Source organism: Panthera uncia, chromosome F2 (assembly GCF_023721935.1).
Source record: "Panthera uncia isolate 11264 chromosome F2, Puncia_PCG_1.0, whole genome shotgun sequence".
Classification (NCBI taxonomy): Eukaryota; Metazoa; Chordata; class Mammalia; order Carnivora; family Felidae; genus Panthera; species Panthera uncia.
The window spans coordinates 77,372,859-77,395,912 of NC_064812.1; the positions used below are offsets into that span (position 1 = coordinate 77,372,859).

At 44.4% G+C, this 23,054-nt stretch overlaps 1 protein-coding gene across 1 annotated transcript in view; it reads left to right on the forward strand.

The window, feature by feature from the left end:
• Positions 1–23,054, forward strand: part of ST18 (ST18 C2H2C-type zinc finger transcription factor) — a 66,860-nt gene that overhangs the window by 9,033 nt on the left and 34,773 nt on the right. Inside the window, exons 3-8 of the mRNA XM_049633717.1 lie at positions 4,545–4,679; positions 6,461–6,551; positions 7,816–7,920; positions 10,457–10,650; positions 13,028–13,239; positions 21,644–21,889. Of these exons, the coding sequence (XP_049489674.1) occupies positions 4,545–4,679; positions 6,461–6,551; positions 7,816–7,920; positions 10,457–10,650; positions 13,028–13,239; positions 21,644–21,889 (983 nt within the window). The remainder of the gene's footprint in view (positions 1–4,544; positions 4,680–6,460; positions 6,552–7,815; positions 7,921–10,456; positions 10,651–13,027; positions 13,240–21,643; positions 21,890–23,054) is intronic.

Genomic DNA, 23,054 nt, shown 5'->3' on the forward strand with positions numbered 1-23,054 from the left:
TTTTTTTTTTTTTGCATTTCTTTTAGGAACAAAATGGCTTTAAGGAAGGGTTGGGAAAAAAAAATTAGTAAGATTTGATGACCACTTTCAGGTAGCTTTTGACAACTTGATGCAATTTAAAAAAACCAATATATATTATAAAATGAACAATTTCTTTTTGTTTTTTTCTGCTTTGCTCTCTAGATTGTTGTCAGATCAAACTGGGTCAGTTTTGCGGTGTTCTTGCACGCAAAAAAAGGACCATTGCCCCTATTTCTTTTAATAAGACTGCTTCTTAAAAATATATAGTACTCCTCATGCACTACTTTATTGGACATGTTAGAAGTACATTAGTACTTACTGGGTTTTAAATCATTTTATTAATCAAATCAATTCCAGAAATTTAATTTTTCTTTCCCAGCCTCTTTTCGGGGTCATCTGACTGCTTCGGAGCTTCAGAAACTGGCAAGTCAGCCAGGATGATCCTTCTTGGATAAAACTGGATGTTAATGCTGTTTTAAGCCTGTGCTTTTACCCGGGCTCTAACTCAGGGCCCCAAATATCTGGGCCAAACATGAATGAGAGGATACATGTGCTTGGACTTTCAAATTGCTCCTCAACTTTAGGGAAAGTGTGTCCCCTGTCCCATAAAGATATTCCTCCCCCACCCCAAGTCTTGCACCAGATGGGCCTGGTGATAATTCTCAAATGGTGGTTCTCACGGGCCTAGAAAGCTTGTTTCAAATGGGTATTTCCCAGATCCCATCAGACCTACTGCTCCAGAACGTGCATTTTTAAGCACATTTTTCAGATGATTCTTGGGTGCCCTAAAGTCTGAGAACCATAGAATCAGGGGAGGCGTATCTTAGAGAAAATCAAGCTCATGGCCCCAGGGAGCTTACAAGAAAAATGTCTTAGTTTAGATGATCTTCTTGCTGAGATTTATGCGGACATGAATTGCATAGTTTGTCCTTTTAAGTCGATATTAGTACTCACCTGCAATCTTGTCAGTTACTGTCTTGCAGCTCAGAGATGAGAAAATTAAAAAAGAATAAAATAATGTCATGTAGTGAGGAGCAAGGTAACAATACTATGCAAGCATCCTGCCAGCGTTGGGATTAGGATGGAGTATTAATGAGCAGTGTGTGTAGTTTGGGACAGGACCTACTAAATACTTAGCTCTGTGCGCTCCACTGGTATGCAACTTGTTGAACTTACTTGTGCATGTGCTTATTGTTGTTTTTTTTTCTTATGAACTACAAAATCAGAAAAAAAAAAAGATAAAATTGACTTCAGATTCCAAAAAGTCATTATTTGTGAGATACTACATTTCGTTCATTCTAAGATACACAGTTTTCCCATTTAACATCTCTGAAATCAGAAGGGTACGCCATAATTTAACTTTTAGTTGTTGGCTTTTTTTTTTTTCTTTCTTACTAGCACACAAGATGAGGTTGCATCTTACAACTGATGATATCTTCCAGCCCATGACATTCAGTGTTTGGAGACACTTTAATTACTTGTGCCATAGCTTAAAATATTTGGTCATTTCTATAGAACTTAAAAATTTTGTTTGTCTGTTTTCGAAAAGACAACAAGGCCACAGAATCTGTGTTTGTGAACACGGGTCATGTAAGATTTAGGGAATCGCTAACGAGGGCTGGGTGCTCAACAGCATGACCAGGCGTGCCTTGGTGCCATGGTCCTGCCTTGCGGTGTTAGAAGCCTATGCAACAAGATCTAGACCAGACCCGTACGAAACAGAGACAAAGAGAGGTAAAGCTCGTAACGCACGAGAACCACAGGCTTTGTCTAGAGGGTGCCTGCAGCGTCCAAGTTAGGCATTCATTTCCCTGATCCGTGTTCCAGGCGTGGAAGCCAGTGGCTTAAGAGGCGCCTCTTTGTCTGGTGTGCAGTCCACACTCCGAGGTCAGTACTCACGCCAAGGGCCATTCCAGCTCTCCCCGAGACTGTCCTAACTTCCCATCCGCCTTGGGCGTGCAGCCCCACTTGTTAAGGGAGAAAGCATTAGCATCTTAAAATATCGTTTCACTCCAGCCTTCAGATGAGCCAGGAATCCCAAACTAATAAAAGTTGGTCTCGTTGACTAAGCATTTAGCGAGGCTGGAGGTCGCAGCGGATAGAATTTATCGGACAGCCTCGGACGCTGGCAGAGCCATAGGAACAATCACATGAGTATATCGGGCGTGAATAAGACTGTCCCAGGCAAACGGGGATGGAAGGTCACCGGGGGATGAGGTCACCCTCATGAAGATGCATCCGGCAAAGAAGATCAAAGGAAAAGAGCCAGGCCTGAGAGTCACCTGAGAGCGGGCTCCGTCTTCTTATCATGCAAACAGGTTCTGCCCCACAGAGCGTTTCATGGCATCCGTTTCACCCAGCGGAGGAGGCTTCCAGGCAGACGCGCCTGATGGACTGTCAGCGGACCACACCTGGTCAGGTGCCAGCCCTGCCTTATCTCCCACACCCTCTCTGGCTGCCTATAGACAAGTAACGTGGCGAGGAGAGGAAACGAGAGGCGCCAGGCCTTTCAATGTGGTTTAGAAATGTGGCCTCACCTGGACGGGATCCAAGGGAGGGAGGGCATCAAAACCCACACGGCTTCTCCTTTGCTCTAATTCACTCTCGTCAACCCTCCTCATGTCACCTGAGTCGGACCTCGAGGATTTTCGATTCTCGGTCTACAGATACGATAGGCCTGAATCGACTCCAGAGTTGGCAGCATTGGGGGATTTACGTACCCATAAAACCACAGAGCAAGTCAAAACTCTTAACGTGCCTCTTGGCGTCTTGCAAAAGACAGAGAACAGTCTGGACACCCTGGCATTTAAAGCCTGTGCCTCCTTAAACGTAAACGCCCACGCGAGGCCTCCCTGTCTTCGGGCTGTTCATTTCTCACTTACAATTTCCAGCTTTCTCTCTGCCCACCGTCCTTCCCCGGCAATGCGTGCGGAACTTGAAGGGTCCTTGGCCCCTCCCTCTTTGCTGGAAGCCTGCCCCCAAATAATTGCATTACATACAACCTGCTGTGCCCATCTGCCCAGGACCGTTAATAATCCAACAACTGGGGTGGCGTGGTATCACACAGGCACGTCTGCTCGTCGCAGCAGCCTTCCCACCCCCGCCCCCCCCCCCCCCCCCACCGGAGACGGCTGTCGCATCCCGCGACATCACTCTGCCGTCGGTGCGGCGCTTGGGGCGGGAGCATATGGGCCCCCTCCTCCAGTGCCCGCGGCCTTCGGGCGGCAGGATCTCGCAGACTATTTGTTGTGGCTCCCAGCATCAAGTGGGTTCACTTTCTGTGACACTTGGTGTGCCGAGAGGCTGGCGAGCCAGCCTGGGCTGTGCACTAGCCCTGTCTCTGGGGCTCCCAGGCCTGCTCTGATTCTGGTTCCTCTGTGAGCACCAGGAGTGCCCCGTGATTGGTCTTACCATTCCGTTCCCGAGCTAGGGGGTGGCCTGGGCTCTAAACACATTTCTGTTTTCAGTTTACGTCGTTCAGTCACGACTACGAAAATGGCTCCAGAAGGCCTCTTCTGTGTCAGTTCCCATCCCACCGCTATTTGTGCGAATCCTCGTTTATTTCACATATTTTCTTTGTATTTGTACTCCTACCATGCTATATTTATGTTTATTTTACACAGCCCTTTATCTAACCCACCCTCAGCACGGCCCAATTCCTGCCCTCACCCTCTAGGCCGCAGCCCCCTGGTGGCCTGACAGGTGGTGGCACAAGGCATCCCTGCGGTCCCCTCTTCTACCCCGATGCTCCTGGCACTGCAGACCTCTCGAGGCCTCCTCCACTCCGTACTTCCGTTCCCCCTAGAATGTTTCCTGGCCGGCCCACCTTCCTGTTGCTTCAGGTTTCAGTTCCTGCGTTCAGAGTAAAATAAGTAAAGAAAGTTTCTCCTCAGCTGCTCTGTCCTGATCCAGAGTGACAAACCGTGGGGGTTTGGGGACCTTGGGCCTCGGCGGCAGTGCTGATTGGTGGAGCGTGGCACCAGACGGCCTTCTTGACTCCTGCCTAACTCTGGTCAGAGCAGGCTCCGCCCCAGGTAGGACCTGGAGCCTTAGGGCAACAGGAGGGCAGGGGCCCACAGGGCTGAGACCAGAGCAGCCCATCTAGACATGGTGGCTTCTCAGTTTTCTAACGTTGAATCTGGCTTTTTTGAAATTCCTTGAATACGGCATCGTTTGGGTTTGAATAAATTCATTCTTCTTTCTCACTTTTTTTTTTTTCCTCCTCTGGCGGTGGGGTTCGTGTCTCATCATGAGACTCTAACTACAAGACAACTTCAGACCATCTCCGTTTGTTAACACTCGCCTGCCCCGTGTCAGCCTTTGCTTAGGAAACCAAGAAAATTGAAAATGTTTTTCATGCTTCCACAGGTCTCAGTTGAGGGTCTGATTCAAGGCAGCGTGAGAAGAATGTTTATGATGTAAACACGGAACGAAGTGAAAATGTCACCCCGCAAGGCCACTGTGTTGAATGGGAAGGGAAAGAAGGCGTGTCGAATGAATCTCTTGATTTACTTTCTCTGTAGATTCACCGAGGCCTGAAAAGAGGGAGACCAAGTGCCCCATCCCGGGGTGCGACGGCACGGGACATGTGACGGGACTCTACCCCCACCACCGCAGCCTTTCGGGGTGCCCCCACAAGGTGCGGGTTCCCCTGGAAAGTGAGTACTGCTTATCCCCAAAGCAAGTAGGCCTCTTCCCATATGCACCATGGCATCGGGGTGTTACCCTCTTTCTCCTCCAATGTGGACTTAGGGATGCAAATAGAAAGATTCCTCTCTGCGTCACGATAATCTCCAAGTAACTATATTAATAGAAAACTTGAAGTAAGGGTGCCTGGGTGGCTCAGTCGGTTGAGCCTCAGACTCCAGCTCAGCTCATAATCTCACGGTTCGTGGGTCTATACCTCCCGTCACTCTGTGCTGACGGCTCAGAGCCTGGAGCCTGCTTTGGATTCTGTTTCTCTCTCTCTCTCTCTGTCTCGCTCTCTGCCCCTCCCTCACACTCTGTCTCTCCCCAAAATAACTAAACACTAAAAAATTGTCTTTAAAAGAAGAACACTTGGGGTACAGTTAGGCCAATAGAACAGGAGACGACCGACATTGAGAAAAGAATCTGTTACCGTTCCTGAGAGAAGGGTGCCGGCCACGCCAGGCAGGGCCACGCAGGGAAGCACAGGCGTCCTCCAGCGGTGTGGGGGTGGGGTGGGGAGGGGTTACGTGTGGCTTCTGTGGGAAGGAGCAGAGGAAGCAGGCTTAGGACTGGCTAGTTTGAATATTCTCAGTAGGCTCTGGGGCTTGGGGGTTGTCCATTAGTGTCTGATACCTGGCAGGGGGAGAGCGCAAGTCTGATAAAGGAGGCGGTTTTGGGTGTGGGCTCACGATTGGTTGCTTTGCCTTCGAAAGCTATTTGAGAGGGCAGTCTCTCCGAGGTGTGCAGGGCCCCAGGTGTCCAGGCATCAGAACACAGAAAGTAAAAGGCACGGTTCATACGCCGTGTGACCGCACAGCCCTTCCTCACCCGCGGGTGTGGCTGCCTTAAGCCCACGAGCGGCCTCAGCCTCCGTGCTGCATGTAAGCGTAAGGGATGCATCCCACCCAGTGTCCACGTGGCCCCCGCTCCCTGTAGAAGCTGGTGGTGGCGGCCGTGGCTCCCCAGGGCGTCCTGCAGGAGCGGAAGGCGCTGAGCAAAAGCAAACATCGGTTGGTCTCACGAGCCACAGCCTCGCTCTGACGCTAGGAGACTGGGGAAAGAAAGGGCTGCCTCCTCAGTTTCGAAGTATCGACGTGCCACATCCTCTCCTTTCTGAACCCACTTATTGAAATCCCTCTTGGGTCATCCAAGCCACAGTAGTGGGGATGCCTCAACGTCAGCTCTCTCCAAAGCACGCTTTTGCCAATCACCGAATCTGATCTGCTCAGCACGGGCCTATCAGATCAGCCCTTCACCCGCCTGCTTACCCGGTCGTTCACCCGGCCGGCCGTGCTGTTTCACCAGTAGCTGGATGGCGGTGGGGGTGGGCAGTGGGGGGCAATGGACAAGGAATCAAAAGAATACCTCTTAGAAAGTAAAGAAGACTGTACTCGGGTCACACTGTGGGGAAAAGATGGAAGGAACGATTTGACAGGGAAAAGCACATACCCGTAAAAGGAAGTTTATGAGCTTCTCAGGTTAGGGAAAATAGAAGCAGAATAGTCTCGTTTGAGCCTGGTGTTACCCACAACGTGAAGTTTAGAGAAACTAAAACTTGAACAAGCTTGCTGAATTTCATCGTTGAAGTTCTTCAAGGGCTCATTTATTTCAACCCAAACACCTGTGGGAGGGAGCGTGGTGGGTTATATAACCAAGTTCGTGTGAATGCAAAGCTGGGAAGTCAGTCTGTCAGTGGGTTATGTATTTATGGTGTATTATTCTCTTCTTTTATGTGACATTTTGTGCTTAGTCCTTGCCATGCATGAAAACGTGCTCAAGTGCCCCACCCCGGGATGCACAGGAAGAGGGCATGTGAACAGCAACCGCAACACCCACAGGAGGTAATCGTGATGAGGCGCCAACCTTTTACCTTACAAAGAGACGTGGCAGAACCTTTCCCCCAAGAAAAGAAGGAACTAACAATGTGTTACCAAAATCGCTGGATCGCTATCAAATATGTTGCCACTTGAAGCAGAGAAGTATTCTCAGCATGTGCAGAGTGAATCAAACAAAAAAACACAATTTACTTTCCTAGAAATTTTCGTGTAGCAGCCAGTTATGCAAACAAAAACGTTCTATTTGAAGACTAGCATTATGTATTCATACAGTCACACAAATAGAACGCGTTCTGTTTTGCTCTGGAATCTCACCATGGCTGTTTTTGCATTGAAAGGAGTTGCGTAGGGTTTATCTTGGACTCCATCCAGTAAGCACTAAAAAGGTACCAAAGAGGGACGCCCGGGTGGCTCGTTCGGTTAAGCGCCCAGCTCTTGGTTTCAGCTCAGGTCATGATCTCACGGTTCCCTAGTTCGAGTCCAGCGTCGGGCTCTGCACTGACAGTGCGGAGCCTGCTTGGGATTCTCTCTCTCCTTTTCTACCCCTCCCTGGCTGTCTCTCTCTCTCTCAAAATAAATAAATAAACTTAAAAAATTAAAAAAGGTACCAAAAGGGCTTCAGTGTACTGTGGTTCTCACTATAAACCAGGATGAAGATTCCAGATGCGTTACATTGAGATTGTCACCCACTTAAAACACATATGTGCATTTACACACAAATGTGTTGGGTATATGTAAATACTTTTGTTGGAAATTCCTACTGTTTTATGTATACTTTATACCATGTATCGATCATGTGGTCATGAGATACCATTTGACTCGTAAGCATATGGCCAGAAAACTTCGTATTCGGTACTTTAAATTTGAACTGATTTAAAATTAAGTCCCTAACATTTTTCTGAAGATCTTAAGATAAACCATGGAATTTTCACGCTAGCTTCTATAGCTGGGCACATTCCAATTGGAGTGGGTGCGTTCTACTTAAAATGTTGTGGAGTTTTGGAAGAATTTAGATTTTTCTCCCTTACACAATTTTCTGATTTTAAAACTGAGTTTCTTATTCATCAGTTCTGGGATGTGATTGGGGGGCGGGGGAAATGATGACACAATAGTTTGCAAAACGCTTTTGGGATCCGTTAGGGTGGGAAGGGGGCTAATGTTAATATGACTTCACATTTAATGTATGCCAAGTACGCTCTAAGGTACATCCCAAAGCAAATCACTTCATCTTTTTAACTCAGATCCTCCTTTTTTTTTTTTTTTTAAACAGTCTTTCTGGTTGTCCAATTGCTGCAGCTGAAAAATTGGCAATGTCCCAAGACAAAAGTCAGCTGGATTCGCCCAAAAGCGGCCAGTGTCCTGACCTGGTTCACAGGTACGACCCTCCCATGGCGTTCCTAGTAGGATGTGCATGCCATGCTCCCACACGATGCCGCCCATGTCCCCTCGTGTGCCAGTTCCCTATGGCCTGACCTTCGTTCTCAACTACCAGGGTCTGAGAGGCTGGCCCAGTTAATCGTACTGTCACTTAAATGGGCTTAAGTGGCCAGACCCTCCAGAAGTTCACCAGGAAATTGATCTGCATGTAAAGGAAACATAATGTGGGTGAATCTAAAAAAAATAAAGTAAGGGCTCCTGGGTGACCCAGTGAAGCGTCAAACTCTTGATTTCTGCACAAGTCACGATCTCACAATTCATGCGGTCAGGCCCCGTGTCGGGCTCTGTGCCGATAGCCTGATAGCATAGAGCCTGCTTGGGATTCTCTCTCTCTCTCCCTTTGTCCCTCCCCTGCTCTGGTGCACGCACTCTCTGGCTCTCTTTCTCTCTCCAAAATAAATAAGCTTAAAAAAAGAAATACAGTTTATAACATATATTAATCAAAATTCTCTGTCACCAAGTGCAACCCATCCCCCACTGGTTAGGTAAGCACTCCCGATGATTAACCTTTATGCCTGCAGAAAATGCCTTCACAAATCACTCATACCTACCCAAAGTACGTGATGGTGTATATTCATTCTTGTGTTCCAGCTACACATGTAGTTCCTTTAAAACAAAAATTCATTCCGTGAGTTGATAACTATTAATGAAACCTCTCCTATTTGCCCCAAGTACTTCATAAGCTCTAGCAGGTTAGAAGACTTTACATATCACTAAAAAATAAGCTATGTGTGATGGCACAATGAGAAGTTGTATGTTTATTAATATACAAATCGTATATGTAGGAAAAGTGATTTCGGGGTTAAAATAGATGACCAGATCTTCATTGTTGTTACTGAGACACTGAAATGCAAAGTAGTTATTAGGAGTATTTTCAAGATAGGACTTCCCTGAATATGTGCTCTTATAGACTTAATTAAAAGAGTCAAAAATCCCATGAGTGGAGAACATATGTCAAGCAAAGATCATGAATTACCAAATAGCAATGAAAAATCTTACAACAAAGGGGCGCCTGGGTGGCTCAGTCAGTTAAGTGTCCGACTTCAGATCAGGTCATGATCTCACGGTTTGCGAGTTTGAGCCCCACATGGGGCTCTGTGCTGACAGCCCTGAGCCTGGAACCTGCGTCAGATTGTCTCTGTCTCTCTCTCTGTCTCTGTCTCTCTCTCTCTCTCTCTGACCCTCCCCTGCTCATTCTCTCCCTCTGTCTCTCTCTCTCTCTCTCAAAAATAAATAAATAAACATTTTGAAAAAAGACAAAAACATCTTACAACAAAGTTCTTGGGTAATATGACCATATTCTCTTAGTTTCTCCCTAAGCAGGTTATTTATCAAATACAGAAATAGCATGATGTTTTATTTTGCTAATTTCTGAAAAAAAATGTTGTTTTAGGCTAGAACGCTGATATATTAGGGGTAGAAACCAAATTACATATACAATAATTAGACCAACTGACTACTCAAATATTTTTATGTAGCAGCTAAAATGTATTTTACCTAATCCGAGAAATATCATTGAAATTTTGGCATTCGGATGAGTCAGGGAAGTTTTGGTGGAAAACGAAAGAAAACCACATATGTATTTTTGATGTTGCTAAATTCTGAGAGGTACACTTGTTTATGCTCTTTTACCATTAGACGCATATTTGTGTTTTTCTTGGTTACACAAATATGATGCCCTTGTTTAATCTAAGTACAATGGTTCTAAGGAAATCGTTAATTCAGATGTAACTTGGATTAAGATAATTCTATTGAAAAATGTGATAGCTATGACAGTATGGTAATTGTGATTCATACTGAAATTATGGCAGTTTAATAGATAAAATAATACCTTAAGTATTATTTACATCAACAAAAACATTCAGACGAAAGGGGGAAAAGGGTGAAAAGCCTGAGAAACTCCTAATTCAGAAGTCAAGTTTCTGGTGCCCATACTGCCCCTGCCCCCATCAGGCTCCCATCAGCTCTGCTGAAGGAGAGCAGGGCTCAGCATTGCTTCTTCCGAACGGACTGTAATGCCATCTCGACACCAGCTACAATCGTGACTTTTCGTGAATCAGCCAATCTGATGAATAGTCCTAACAAGCAGAATGCGCACGCCTTGTCAGTGCCCTAATGAGAGTTACGTGGCACTTTCCTCTGTGGAGCTCAAAGCGCCAACAGTCATCAAACACTTGCTCCTCATTGCATCCGCATAAGATGAGTGCAAAATTGCACATTCCTCTTTTACTCATGGGGGACTCGGACCCATGACATGCAGCCGTACCATAGCCACCCTGAGTCCTTAGTACCTCCTGTCTCTGGCTCCTGCCACTCTGTGCTTTATCCTGCTGTGACCACGGCTCTTCTCCACAGTGCACTGTCTCTGTGGGTACCAACAGGCATGACACATTCGGTCTGCTTTCAATTCTGATGCTAATATGCTCACCAAGAGTTTCACCATATTTCTTCTAAACTCTCCCCTTTTTCTTCAGGACGAGCTTGGTGAAACAAATTGAATTCAATTTCCGATCACAAGCCATCACCTCTCCCAGAGCCACGGTGTCAAAAGAACAAGAGAAGTTTGGGAAAGTACCATTTGATTATGCCAGTTTCGATGCCCAGGTTTTTGGCAAACGCCCTCTCGTACAAACAGGTCAAGGACGAAAAACGCCACCATTTCCTGAATGTAAGCTTCAAATCCTAATCCTTATTCCAAAACCAGCACCTTGCCTGAGTGTGTTGGTGGGGGGGGGGGGGTGTACTCAAATGTAGAATATTGCTCAGTGTTGCTCAGTGTTCTGATTTTGCATGAGGTTACACTGAATATGGTGAATAGTTAATGGACTAATTATTTTACAAACACTGTGCCATTGCTGAATCGAAATACAGTAATTTACTAAAGAAATATTTAGTTCACATTTAGGTGGGATTGGGATCATATATTGAAACTGTAATAATCATCACAATTTTGGTTCATACTGAAATTATGGAAATTTAATACATAAGATGTTGAAATACTACTTCAAATGGTGCTTAAATCTACAAGAGCAATTAGTCCGAAAGTGAGAGAAGAAGTGAAAAGTCTGAGAAACTCACGGTTCAGAAATCAAGATTTTACTAGAGAGCAATATGGTAACCGCATATTTAAGAATGACTATAGAGTCGGGGCGCCTGGGTGGCTCAGTCGGTTAAGCGTCCGACTTCGGCTCAGGTCATGATCTCACGGTCCGTGAGTTCGAGCCCCGCGTCGGGCTCTGTGCTGACAGCTCAGAGCCTGGAGCCTGTTTCAGATTCTGTGTCTCCCTCTCTCTGACCCTCCCCCGTTCATGCTCTGTCTCTCTCTGTCTCAAAAATAAATAAACGTTAAGAAAAATTAAAAAAAAAAAAAAAAAAAAAAAGAATGACTATAGAGTCACTTAAAGTGTGTTAATACTCCAATGGTGTCACATCCATGTAGAAGATCAGAGCTCAAAGATGCTATGATATATACGACTTGGGTGTTCTTACTAACACATTTCTTCAAGTGTTTTAGAGTCTTTGAATATTCTAATGAAAAGGTAAGAGAGTGAGCATTGGGAGAAACCCAGGCATGATTTCTTTGTCATGGTAACAGTCATAAGGAAAGAAGTGAAGTGATTCCCCAGTTTGAGTTCTCCATAGACCATGGATTAGTTACAACATACACATCCATGGAATCTCTTCGATCTACCTAGTTACCTAGACTGAGTGCTCTCAGGACACATACTATGCACTTCATTCTCTGGTGTTGGTCACTTCCTTCCAAGAACTGGCATGTTATATAAAACCTAGCAGTGATAAACAGACTTGAAAGGAATTGGCCCATCGAGAGCAAGTACATTCCACTCCAAAAGATATTTTATCTATTCTTACCCAAAATAGGCCAGCCAACATAAATAACACTGACAATAATCCTGTTAGATCCAGGAAAAAATTCGTTTGCACCTACACATACACACACAATGTTCTCTATTATAAAAATGCAAAATATACCCACATGCATGCACATACACATATATGTTTGATTCGGGTGAAGCTGGTTAAGGGCATTCTATACACTTATGCAACACAGATGTTGGTTTAAAAATGCAAACCATTCAGTGACATTCCTACGTTTTTGCAACAATAGGAACAATATTTGGTAATGCTTTCAATTACTTCATGAAAAATAATGATCAAATATTTAGAATAAGCAACATTTACAGCAAAATAAATAAGTACTTCTATGTTATCCCACTTAAATCTTGGGTGTTTCTCCCATGACCTTGAGTGATGTTTACAAACACCCAGAGTGAAAGGAAATATGGTTAATTTTCTCTCTCAGTAATGCCTTGGTGCCACAGCAGAAACATAAAACAGAAACTCAGCCTTGATAACTAAATTGCCTTTCTGCTCACCCTGAGAACATTTTCTCTGTCCTTTACTTATCGTGCTCTACCTAAATATGCAAAATGCCAGCTCATTAAAGACACTGCCGTGTATGTAGTCCCACGTAGTTGGACGTGAGGAACAACTTCTGCTGCTTTAAGCACAAAACAAACCTGAACGTCAAATAATAAGAATGCAATTCGATGTCTAAATATAAACGGTTACTATGAAAACAAATGTCGAAAGGGTACACTTTTTTCTCTACAGGAATCACTGGTCCTCACACATACATGGTTCACAGATGTACGAGTCTTAAGCTCCTGTAGTCTCTGATGGGTTTTGCTAATGTGGTTTTGAATCTACAATTTTTGCCACAAAGGCTTCCAGTGCACCTGCCCCATCACATGAGTTACAGAGTTTTTACCATCAGACGTGTAAAGACGAAAAATATCAAGAGAATAGACCTTCTTCCCCAGCAATCACAACGTTTGGTCTGGGAGACTTCTGCGAAAACCGATCTGAATCCCCTTTGTTTAATGTACCAGTAGACAATGGATCGTGTTTTTTAAAATCTGTTCTTAACATATTTCAGTGCAAGAAGTTATATCTTTAAAACAAATCTATTTAATGACGAAAACCACGTCCGTGCAATTGCTAATCAAATCTCTCTTCAACAGCAAAGCATTTTTCAAATCCAGGGAAATTTCCTAATCGACTGCCTAGTGCGGGCGCCCACACACAGAGCCCTTGTCGTGCCAGCTCTTACAGCTACGGTCAATGTAGTGAAGACACCCACATAGCAGCAACTGCTGCCATCCTGAACCTTTCCACCCGCTGCAGGGAAACTGCAGACATCCTCTCCAACAAACCACAGAGTCTGCATGCCAAGGTAGGCCAGTCCAAGAGCCCGGAGGGTGGGCCAGTGACTGAACCGTGAGAATAAACTGCTTTTCGTGTTCCTAACCACATTCACTGCCACGCCGCTCCCCCACCCCTAAAGCACATCCCTTCCCCATCCTAGGAAGAGGGCCTGAGTGTAGTGGCTTCGGGGAGGAGTGAAAGAGTGTTGTTCTTGAAGGTGGTACCCCAGAGTCTGGAGAGACGTGCGTTGCGGAGATTTGTAGATTTCAGACCTAGCTTTGTGTTGGGGACTTTGTAGATTTCAGACCTACCTTTGTGTTGGGCACACAAGAGAGAGGCTTGCCGTTAAAACCAGTGTGAATAATGGAAGCTTTCTGCTGTCAAAGGTGGTAGGGAATGTCGGAGTACACAGGGACTTGTAAAACAGTTGCAAAATTGACCCGTCCGATTTTGTGATTGTCCGCGTTACTACTGTGTAATGGAAGGTAGTCTCGGTTGCTATGGTATTCTCAAAGGACACATAGTAAAACCTGGATACACTAAATCAACATGAGATGGTTTGGGAGGTGGGGGGCACTTGAGAACTCGGGCGTTCAAATCCAAAATCAAAGTCTGCGAACTTTCTGAAGATGCCACATTTCTGAAGCCGATGAAATTAACCACGTCTCTCCACTAATCTCTCCTCTCTAACAATGAGAAGTAGACATCCATGTTTAGGATACCTTGATGGCAACAAAAAACAAAGATGTCCCAGTTCTTGCCTTTTGAAGAAGAGGGGTTTCTCACGCTCCAGAGTAGCAAGCGAGCCTCAGAGCCCCAGAGGGACTAGGAGAGCTTCTCCACAGGCCGTCAGCTGGAGCCTGTAACTCCTATCTATGCAAAGGGCTCAGTTAGAAGAAATGCTTTTCCTCCTTAGATGGCTGAAGCCAGCTGAAGCAAAGTGCCCAGGCTTATCTGGAGAAGAGATTTTACCCTTGCTTTAAGTGGGAGATCTCCTGGGTTAAACTCTAGCCCCGAAACTCAGGCGATTAGCGTGGATGGCTCTCTTTTTCCCTGTAAGCTCAACCCCATCCCTGGTGTGGTCAGCTGCTCACCTAAGCCTGCCAGGCCTTCAGGAGAGCAGGGAACGTGGTGCCATCGAGCATTTGACAGAAGAATCAGAATTAGCTTCTGGACAAATCTGAGCCAAGTAAACCCCAGGAAGAGTTGGTGGCCAAAAACCACTCAAAAACAATTTTTAAACAAATGAGGTTCTTAAACAAAGAAAAACGCATCCTCTGAAAACGGTAAAGAAAATACCGAGCTATCCGAATTCAAAAGCATTCGGGTCAGAAATTATTTATAGAAACGAATTATTATTTAGGGTGCTCTCAGGGCTACTTTAGTTCATTTTTATCCATTTTTTAAAACCTGAGTAAATTTCTCCTTTTGCAAAGGGATGTTCTAACACACAGCCAGTTGGAGAAAGCCTGAAATATCCACTGTCTTGGGCTTTATAGTATTTGTTGTTAAGGCTGTCCTTTGAGAATAATGATTAATGCTACCTAAATTACTTGAGCAAAGGGCTGCAGAATGAGGGCTTTCCATCTGCGTGTGTAGATATTTTTTTGTTGTTTTTTGGAATTCTGCCTTTAACCTTTATATTCTCCACGTTCTGTTAGTTGCTGGGGCCAGATAAGGAATCAAACAAAGATGACCGAAATCTGAGAGTTTTTTTTTTTTGTTTTTTTTTTCTTATTGCTATACGTGTTTTGTTCTTTTCTTGAATACTTTCTGGTCAGAAGCGTGACTGTTAAATTGGCGCATTCCAAAAATCCAAATAAGTGGCTTCTGCGTCTGTTCTTACACCCCTGTCGGGAGCACTGTGTGTGCCAGGGTTATTCTGCGGAGCGGATGCCCCCGCCCGGGCTGACAGGACGCACTGTGTGTCCCAGCCCCCAGACGGCCAAGCAAGTCTTACCCGCAGAAGCCAAACCACTGATGTATGATGAGGAAGAGGAGACACAGAGTGCAACAAGCGACTTTCAGGCGGACTTTATTCCACTCGCAGTTCAAAAAGCCGTTTTCCTACAGCGGTGGTGAAAACAGGATAAATAGGTCCCCCCTACGGTGTCACTACATGCGAATCCCTCTTCCAGGGACACGTTCGCACACGACTGCAACGTCTTGCAGAGCTCTCTCCTAGCTGGACCCTGTGCTCCAGATATCAAAGAGGACCTCATAAATCCCCGAAGCCACAACAACAACAACAAAAGTAATGATCGTAGCAAAACAATGAGAAAAGGCCAAAGCAATTAACCCCGCCAAGTGGCCTCTGATCCAAGAGTGCCCAGCGCACGCTAGTTCTACTCAGTGTTGCACTTTGCTCCGTGCCCTTTACCTCATCTAGGATTCACTATATATGAACAGTCCTCCCCTCCATGTTGAATGCTAGCCGGATTCTCTATCCACTGTGATTTGATTTTTCCTCCGTGGTGGTTCCCGTGCTTATTTCTGCTAACCAAAACCCGCAGATCTCTTGAGCTCCTTGTTTGGTTGGAAGGATGTAGAGATATACAGATGTGCCCTCCTCTACTCTTATAGCTGAGCAGAGGAGCGTTTTTTGATGTACTAGAGAGATACTCTGGCAGCTGGACTCTTAGCCGTACCCACGAAACGGTCTACGAGGGTTCGACTGGCCAGCTGCGTGTTAAATCCTGCCACAGACCCTGCCTTCAGGGAGCTTATGGGCAAGGCAGAAAGAAAGAAATCGTTGTCCCAGGTGGGGAGCTGGGTTTCCAGAGATGACATTTCTAGTGTTAAGGGGAGGCAAGAGTGGCTTTTATCAGAACTTGGCTGAGGGCAGACCGCTCACTTCCTTGATGGAATGGGCTTCTCTGACGTTGCCTGAAGAGCCCAGTCAAAGAACAAATTAGAGACCACGCTGTCACGTGTGGAGGCCACCTTTTTAAAATCAAGCCAAAGGACACTAACCTTGAAATTGCCTTCCTGCCTACTTGTTGGGGTCACATACAGGTTTTCTTTGTGCCACGTGTAAGCTCACGACTGCCTCCGAGTTCAGTGGCAGGTTCATGGTTTCGTGCGAAATCCCTGCTCTCGTAGAAAACAAAGGGAGCAGAGACTGTTCAGAGAGTCAACGCAACTGTGAGTTCCTGCAGAGTCTAGAAGCAGTGAAGGGACAACACGGATACTCTACATCGTTCTGAAGTCGCGCGGCCCCGAGCAGCGGTCTACCCGACGCTGCCGAGACGCTTCCCTCAGGGACCCTTTCCCCACACCGTGTTGAGAAAAATCAGTGCTAACATTGCCCATCGCTGCCCCACTGAGTCCATTATAGCTTGAAAGCAGAGGTTAAGAGGAATTGTGTATTTGTTAAAAGACAGTCCGGCACGTTCCCAGCACATGTACACCACCCACATCACCTGTATGTTGTTTTAAATATCTCTCTAAGGCATCAAGTCAGAAGAAGAAGTCAGTGGTACCCATAGTAGTGGGTATCGTATCGTTGGTATAATGTCCTTCGTCTTAATAATAGGAGTTTGTAAAACAGGCATGGGCCACAACCTCAGACACTCCCTCTTTGGTCCCACGGCCGTCACTGCCGTTAGGGGCCCCGCATTAGCAGAAAGGGGCAGCAGGCGCAGAGCAAGCCCGGGTTGGCTGAGTTGGCCGAGCGCTTTCCTCTGGCCCCTGAGCGCACGGGCCAGTGCTTGTTGGAGACCCTCCCCGCGGCCTTCCTTCCTCCCGCCCTCAGCAGCAGAGGTAGGAACACGCACGCGGTCTATCTTTATCCCGATCGCTTCTGCTTGCCAAGCATTCTGTTGTTTGTTTTGGTGTTTTCCCCACCTGTTTAGACGAAGTGGCATATGCACAGTATGCCTTAAAAGAAAACAAAAAACTGACACTCGGTTGAAACGCTTAAAGTTCAAAATCTGTTTTGTGCTTGAATAAGGCCGAGAAACAACATGATAGCACTTCACCATTCTTGCTGCCCGGTATCGGAAATCGCCTGATGGCTCTTGGGATGCTTAGAATCCAAAAGCAGCCTTTTTCAGTAACTTGAGTACCGTGTCAGATTGTATCACGTATTTTCAGTGAAATGTTTCAAGAGACGTGGGTCACAGATCACAAGGAACCAACTGATATGTGTGATTACATTGAATAATTCTCTCCTTGCCCGAGTGCAGTAGCAGTGGGATGTCTCTTTCGGCATCGAAAACCCAGTCAAAGTGTTATTATTATTAGCTGTCATTTATTGAACACCTACTATGTGCCAGGCACTGTAAATAAGCACTTTGCCTATGTTAATTCTTTTTTTTTCATTTTTAATAACATTAATAAACATTCATTTCATGTTTATTTAATTTAATAAAATTTAATAAACATTCATTTTTGAGAGAGAGACAGACAGAACGTGAGCGGGGAGAGAGAGCGGGCAGAGAGAGAGGGAGACACAACCTCTGAAGCAGGTCCCAGGCTTTGAGCTGTCAGCGCAGAGCCCCACGCGGGGCTCGAACTCACGAACCATGAGATCATGACCTGAGGTGAAGTCGGGCGCTTAACCGACTGAGCCACCCAGGCGCCCTGACTGTGTTAATTCTTTTTAATCCTTCTAGAAACTCTGTAAAGAAGATATCATCCCACTTAGCAGATGAAGAAATATTAGCATAGAGACATTAAATAATTTTCTCTTATTAATTGGAACTAAAATTTTAATTCATACCTGTCCAATTTCTTACGCTCTTAAAGTTCTTATCATTATCTTATCATTATCATTATCATTATCTTATTATGTGTTATGTAGACTGTTGTCCAACTTAAGAATCTTCACTGACTTTGGTTCTGAGTCTCAGACAATGGCTTTCGGGAAATGGTTAGAAATTTTATTTTAATTTCATACCTTATGTCAGACACTGATTTCTTCCCTGAATTCCATCATTCTATTTATAGTGAGCACACTTCATAAGCTAATACTCTGAACTTAATAGTTTTGATGCTCAGGTACTATAGAGTAATATATGCTATATATATATTTTTTATTATTAATACCCTACCTGCTTTGACAACATCAGATAGCTTTCAATACAGAAAAGATCCTCTCCAAACAAAGCACCTGGCAGTAAAAGTGGAAGAACATGAGCCAGAAGGTGAAAGTTGGGGGCTAATCGCGGCAGCAGCCTAAGCAGAGGGACGCTTAATGTCTGCACTCCTGTTAGCCAAGTCAAAAAGGGAAAGACGGCCTATCCTGTGTTCATGGAAACCTTGTCGAATAAGGAAAACAATGCTGTCTTGTTATATCTGTGTTTTGAGAGTTAATAATTTTCACAGTCAGAACACTTAAGATAAAGCTCTCTTTTTGCTTTTACTTCATCGCCATCTTTGAATGTATCCTTTTTCATTATTAAAACAATATAACACTGCCATTTGCCTGGATAATATTGGAGGCTTGCTTTAAGACTACCTTCTAAATCCAAGCACAGTAATTTCTGTGTTTTCCCTTTTGTTCTTCAGAAAACAAATGTCTACCCTTTCCCCCTGGTTGTAAGCATAATAGGGATTCGGGGTTGTTTCCTGCTTTCCGTGATAGACATCTTTTCCTGATTGCAACAGAAGCCTCATCAATATCATTTTACTGGTTGCATAATGTGCCATTAAATAGATGTAGCATAATTTCATTAATCATTTCGCTGTTGGTGGACATCCGAATCACCTCTTATTTTATAATACCAATAAGGATTTTAACGAATAATTATTTCAACTTTCAGTTGAATAATAACTTATATTTATTAAATTACCTTTCCTGACGATCTCCTCTATGCATAACACACCCTTCTGGAAGGCAGGAACAGTATTTTTTCAATCTTCTTTTCCCAAGTATGGATTCTCAATATTGTAATTAATAAATACATCCTACGTGGCACCTGTACCTCAAACGTGGCCGAAAGTGATGGTCCTTGGTGTCGCTCCTAAGTTGGAGAATGCATGGATAGTATTAGACCTACGTCTACCCTCAAAAAAACCTTTACATTTAAATTGATATGATCAAACTAAGGGTCTGGAATGGCACTTTGAGAAATCAGAATATGAGAAGGTGGCGGTGGGGGTCCACATCGCGGCCTCGCCCACCACCCCCTCCTTTTTGCGCTTCCTTTTGGAGGTTCAGGCACAGACAGAAGTGATGTCTGTTGATACGGCTGTGAATAAAAATCCATGCAGTAAACGTGTGATCCACCCATCTATGGGCAGAAAGGGACCCTTCTCTGGTACTGTGTGTAATTGTTGAATGCATCTGTGCGCTCACTTAAAGCCCATCTGTACCCTGCTACCCAAACGTGCTTTCTCCCTGTCAAGTCAGGTGCTCAGAGCAGCCGGCTGGGGCGCGGGATGTACAAGAGTGCCTCTTTTAAACATTAGGAGTGATTTTTCCCCCCAATCAGCTCATTATTACTCAAGATGTGGAATCATAACAACTCTGAGAATCTCTAATTTTTTATTTACTATTTGGATTTTCTTCTGTAAAAACTAAAATATATATATCAGTGTTGTCTTGGAATAGTTGATATTTTTTTCAGGGAGATCGAATCTGCACTATTTATGGGTTTTGCACTATAAAACTCTGCAGCCCAGTCACATGGCTTCTTTTTCCTAAGCCATCTGTCACAGAGGTCTGGAATTTTATGTGAATGTTGGTTGTGCAGTCTTAACCCAAGTTTTTTATTTTTTTAATGAAAAATGTCAGCAACTACAATATTTAGCATTTTACTTCACATTGGCCATTAAACTTGATTACTATAGCTCCGTTTCATTGCTATAGTTACATATCAGCTATGATGCCAAGAATTATTTTGATGGGCTCACGGCAGAATACATTGTTAGATCCCGGAGAAAGCACGTGGCAAGGATATGGTTAATATCTTGGATTTTTGTAACTAAGGTTTATTAATGCTGGTATAAAAACGTATTTGATATTATACAGATGGCATAAGATGTTGTGGTTACTAAGTTATTATCCCGGATAAGCTGCACTGTCAAATTCAGGGCTTAAAACTATCACAGGAGATTAAACTATTTACTAAAAAGGACAGAAAGATACAGCCAAAGCATCTTAGCACAAACATATTAGAAGTATATTTACCTCCCGCAAATTTAATAAAGCATATCTACCTCATGGGCTGAGAGGTTGAAAATAGGAACTTTGCAGGTGAAACAAGCGAACAGAAGAGGGGTTTTATTTTCTGGTCAGGTGCAAGCAGCGAGCCTTTGGAGGCGGCTACCTTGGCCCACCCTTCAGTGGCAACTGTTGGGGGGCGGGGGAGGCAGAGTGTAAATGGGGAGTTAAAATAAATCCCCCGGGAAGTAACTGGCTACCATATGTGTTGGGGATCTTGCTAACGTATTCAAAGAGACCTCCTGCTTTGCCAGCCAAAAGGAAAAAAAAAAGCGGAGACATTGTCCAAGATTGAATTGTGAATTGGTAGATGATAGTGAAAATACCCGAGAGGTATTTATCTGGCCCAGTTAGGAAAGAGCCCAGCACGCTGTCCCGCGTTCTGAGTTACTGGATGGCAGTGACCACAGTTGACGAGAGCACAGAGGCCATCCTTAGGAATGCATCATTTGGACGATCCGGAGCCCCTGAGCAGTCGTTGGGCCTTGACCCTTAAAAACAACAACAACGAAAACATAGCCAGAGGTATCCCAAGGAGAAAGGCTGTGAGGTATCGTGAGTTTTAGTCTCATACTAAGTATCTGGAAAATAATCATCTTTATTGTGCAGTTTCACTGTATAATTTACTCCCAAGCAGTCCCGATGGCAACTGCTACGTACCGCCCCCCCTTCCCCCCCCAGTCAACAACCGTTTGCCCTATCTGGCCTCCCACCCCCACCCCCACAACGTAACAAAGCTTCTCTGGTTTAAGTCACCCAGGGTAAAAGGTCACGTTCCTATGAATCTAATATTTCAATAAAAATTCTCTTGCAGCTGGTTATTTTTGCATTTATTTGTGTTAGGTTAATGCTGTGATGGGGGGGCGAGCTGGGAAGGAGTGCTGTGCCTTTTTATAAACTCAAGTGTTAATGCTATAAATGATGAATTGAGAGTGATAATTCTGCAAGCCAGGAAAGGAGATTTAAAGCTAAACTTCAAAAAAATACATAAAACAGGGTTAGCCAATACATTTAGCGTTTGGAACATCTTATTTATATTAGGCTCTACTTTGTTTAAACCCAGAAACACGAAGCTCGCTAATGGCACTGCTCTTAAAAGTCTGCCTAAGAATTGAACATTAACCAAAGCAAATCAGAAAGCTAGATTTTAAATCAGATATACTTACATAAAAGCTTGCATTTAAAATGATCCCTTAAAAGCCCCACATGGCTAGCTGTAACTGCAAACTGCTTAAATGTTTTTCTGTTTCCTATTGTATACCAGGGAGCCGAGATAGAAGTGGATGAAAATGGCACATTGGACTTAAGCCTGAAAAAAAATCGAATCCTGGACAAAGCTGCACCCCTAACTTCCTCTAACACTTCTATTCCAACTCCTTCCTCTTCCCCATTCAAAACAAGCAGCATTTTGGTCAATGCAGCCTTCTATCAGGCTCTCTGTGATCAAGAGGGCTGGGACACTCCTATCAACTATAGCAAAACTCACGGGAAGACAGAGGAGGAGAAAGAGGTATTGTTTCAATATGTCAATCACTAAGTTTAAGACGCAGCATGATTGGACAGTATTCTTAGCTTTCTTTTTCCTCCTGAATTATTTTTCGTATTCCTGTGTAGACAATACATAATTCTGTACCTTGTTTCAGACTTTGGTAAAGTGGTGATCTTAAAATTTCATCAGAAATTGAGAAATGTATCCAACTTTTCCTGTCACTCACCTAAAATGACGTCGCCATGGTACATCGTATCCCCATTTGGGCTGCAATTGTGTGCACTGAATGAGAGATTATATTATTCATCCCTTCAGAATACAGAGGCCTGTAAGGTGCCATATATAACCCAGCACTGAAATGCCAACGTACTCGTTCTTTCTGAACCAGAGGGTAGAAGATGAAGTCAAATCAGGGATAAGTAAGAACCAGGGATAAGTGTCAGATTCATGCCCTTGGTTTCATGAAGGAACTATTAGGTTATCTACATATAGAGCCATTGGCCCAGGTATGTGGATCATGAACGCTGGGCGTCTAGATTGTATCAATCCCAAAGTCAAGGAGATGCATCTGTGTATTTGGTTCTCTTTGGAGTGGTTTCACCGGTGAAAGCCAGATGTTGTCACCGTGCAGGATTCATCAAGCCTTCATCTCCGTAGTTTGAGCCACCTGGCTTAGTCTGATTAGTCCTGACTTAGAGTCATTCAAAAGAATTCATGGCCAGAAACCTCCACTGCTTAGACTATATCGTTACAAATGGGACCCTGTTACAGGAGTGGTTCATTTTGCTTTGCTGTCAGGAAACTTGTTGATACTTGCTGGTTGATACATTCAAAGAACTAAAATAGCTACTGTCTTTGGAAGTGTCCATCACCTTTTTGAGCTTTTTGAAGTTCAGAAACTTTTGGGGGAAATACTAATGGGGAAATACTAATTTGATTTTTAACATCTGAGAGCTTAAGTTGACATAAAGAAGCATAAATGTGACATAGTGATCACAAGATTGGGTTGTTTCTGCCATTCTCCTTCCTTCCTTCCTTCTTCCCTCCCTTCTTCCTTCTTTCTTTCTTCCTCCCTCCCTCCTTCCTTCTTTCTTTTCTTCCTTTATCCCTTCCTTCCCCCCTCCCTTCTTCCTTTTTTATTTCCTTCCTTCTTTCTTCCCTTCCTTCCTTCTTCCTTCTTTCTTTC